The sequence below is a fragment of the Oryza glaberrima genome, chromosome 5, assembly GCF_000147395.1.
Source record: "Oryza glaberrima chromosome 5, OglaRS2, whole genome shotgun sequence".
NCBI classification, from domain to species: Eukaryota; Viridiplantae; Streptophyta; class Magnoliopsida; order Poales; family Poaceae; genus Oryza; species Oryza glaberrima.
The window spans coordinates 1,405,812-1,408,395 of NC_068330.1; the positions used below are offsets into that span (position 1 = coordinate 1,405,812).

General features: G+C 54.8%; 1 protein-coding gene across 1 annotated transcript; it reads left to right on the forward strand.

Annotated features, from left to right (window-relative positions):
• The first annotated feature begins 407 nt into the window (after positions 1-407).
• LOC127773782 (trihelix transcription factor GT-3b-like) lies at positions 408-1,999 on the forward strand. Its single transcript, XM_052299959.1, has 2 exons — positions 408-1,708; positions 1,851-1,999. Exon 1 carries the CDS (start codon positions 648-650, stop codon positions 1,656-1,658), a length of 1,011 nt encoding a protein of 336 aa, XP_052155919.1. The 5' UTR covers positions 408-647; the 3' UTR covers positions 1,659-1,708; positions 1,851-1,999.
• The last annotated feature ends 585 nt before the right edge of the window (positions 2,000-2,584 follow it).

Genomic DNA, 2,584 nt, shown 5'->3' on the forward strand with positions numbered 1-2,584 from the left:
CAACCGATAGATTTTACGGTCTTATTTAACATGACTCAAAATTGCTAAATTTAACTTTCTAGTAGCATACTCTAAAGTGGAGTGACTTGAATCCTGCTTCATCTCTTTAATTAATCATCACCCTTTTAGGTGAGGTTGAAACCATTTTGTTAGCCGTTAGCTCTTAAACAAATTAACCGTAAAAGAGATCCTAAGTAGAAACAGTAAAACAATTAGAAATAGAAAGGGTTTACCACATCACTCACTGTAAAGATGTTTGTAAACAAGTTTCTTATTACGTGTATCGAAATCTACAAATAAACAAGTTTGACTATTGTGTTGTGTGCATTCCATCTCTAGAGGCTAGACGGGCATGAGGTCATACCCAGAATCCAAGGACCGTAGTACTAGACCGCAGAAGATCCAGATCTGGGAAGAAAAGCAGTGGGAAAGCAAGCCGTTTCCGCGTTGAAACCGATTTCCTCCTCTCCTCTTCTCTTTCCTCTCTCTCCTCTCCGCCCAACCCTTGACTTCCCATTCCATTCCATCTCTCTCTCTCTCTCTCTTCCTCGCTTGAATTCAATTGAATCCTCTCTCTCTCTCTCTCTCTCGATCGTCTTCTCCACTTCCTCCTCGCATTTCCCACTAGTGAGGCGGAGGCCATAGCCATGGATCCCTTCCACCACCTCAACTCCTCCTTCTCCAACCCCTACCACCCACTCCTCGCCTCCCCGCCCCACCACTTCGCCCCCGACCCACTCCCCCCACCTCCTCCTCCGCCGCCGCCGCCGCTGCTCCCCGCCGACCCGCCGTCGCTCGAGCGGGAGCGCCTCCCGCAGTGGTCCCACGCCGAGACCGCCGCCTTCCTCGCCATCCGCGCCGACCTCGACCACTCCTTCCTCTCCACCAAGCGCAACAAGGCGCTCTGGGAGGCCGCCTCGGCGCGCCTCCACGCCCTCGGCTTCGCCAGGACCCCCGATCAGTGCAAGTCCAAGTGGAAGAATCTCGTCACCCGGTTCAAGGGCACCGAGGGCGCCGCCGCCGTCGCCGCCGCGGGGACGGATCAGATGCAGGGGGGGCAGGGCGGTGGTGCGGCGGCGAGGGGGTCGTCGTCGTCGTTCCCGTTCCATGATGAGTTGAGGAGGATTTTCGACGCCAGGGTTGAGAGGGCGCGCGCATTGGAGAGGAAGAAGGTTAAGGGGAAGGATCCTGATGATGACCACGACGGTGGTGGTGATGGGGATGAGGATGATGAGGAGGAGGCGGATCAGCAGGTCGACGAGGAGGACGACGGGGCGTCCGGGGACACGACGAGGGCCGGGTCGAAGAAGCGGAGGAGGAAGGCGGCGGCGGCGGCGGCGGCGGCGAGGAGGACGGGTTCGACGGGCGGGGTGGAGGGCGAGGTGGAGGCAATGCTGCGGGAGTTCATGCGGCGGCAGATTGAGATGGAGGAGCGGTGGATGGAGGCGGCGGAGGCGCGCGAGGCCGAGCGCCGCGCCCGCGAGGAGGAGTGGCGGACCGCCATGGTCGCGCTCGGCGAGGAGCGCCTCGCGCTCGTCCGACGCTGGCGCGAGCGCGAGGACGCGTGGCGCGCGCGCGCCGAGGAGCGCGAGGAGCGCCGCCACCAGCTCGTCGCCGCACTCCTCGCCAAGCTCGGCGCCGGCGACGCGTCCGCCTGAGATCGATCGATCCCTCCCCCCATTGTTCCATCCGCACCGCACCGCCGCCGGTACGAACCAAATCCCCTACCACCTCCTCCTCATCAACAGCATCTGCATCATGTACTGCAACTGCTTGATGATGATCTTGTTGTGTTCTTCCAAATGGAGATCGAATCGATCATAATTCTTGGATTATTCTTCATTGCTCAGGACGATGCACTGCCGCGAAGCGCGCGCGCCACGCCCGGCCCGATACATTTGCTATTTATGTTAGATCAGTCGTTTCGTTTCTAGTGATCGATCAATCAGTCCATGGTCTTTCTCTCATCTCATCTTTTGTTAGGGTTTCCCTTTTCTCTGTAGAAGACAATGAGAGGTTGGTCAAGAAATTATAAGGGTTTTGCAACTGAGATGCATCAAACATCTTCCTAGTAATTCTTTAGTTTCTCTACTAGCTATCTATCCCGCCCATGCCATCTGCAAGCTCTGGTCTTATCAAGCTTCAGGAGGAAGCTGAAGCTAGCTGCTAGCTTTTCCAACGCATGGATGGAGATGCATTTATGCATGCCTTTGCATGATCAATCGATGTGCTATCTATCTATCTATCTAACTATCTTTCTTTCCTCTCTTCTCACCATGAGTCCACCATGACCACCACTAGCTCTTCTTTTGAAGATGATCGGTAGAATCTCTGCAGGGAAAAAAATGGTGGTGGTGTGTGTAGTGTGTACGTGCTCCCCTTAATTATGTCTGCTTTTCAGAGGAGATCGATATCTCTCTCTGTGCGCAGGCAGAGGTGTAGCTTTTGGGCGACATGGTCTCGCTAGATCTTTCCTGCTTTTCAGTTGCATGGTAAAGAGATTTGCATCTGAAAAGTTTCTCTCTTGGTGAGAGAAGAAAAAAGATGTGTGGATGGAGCTAAGCTAGCCATAGGATATATATAT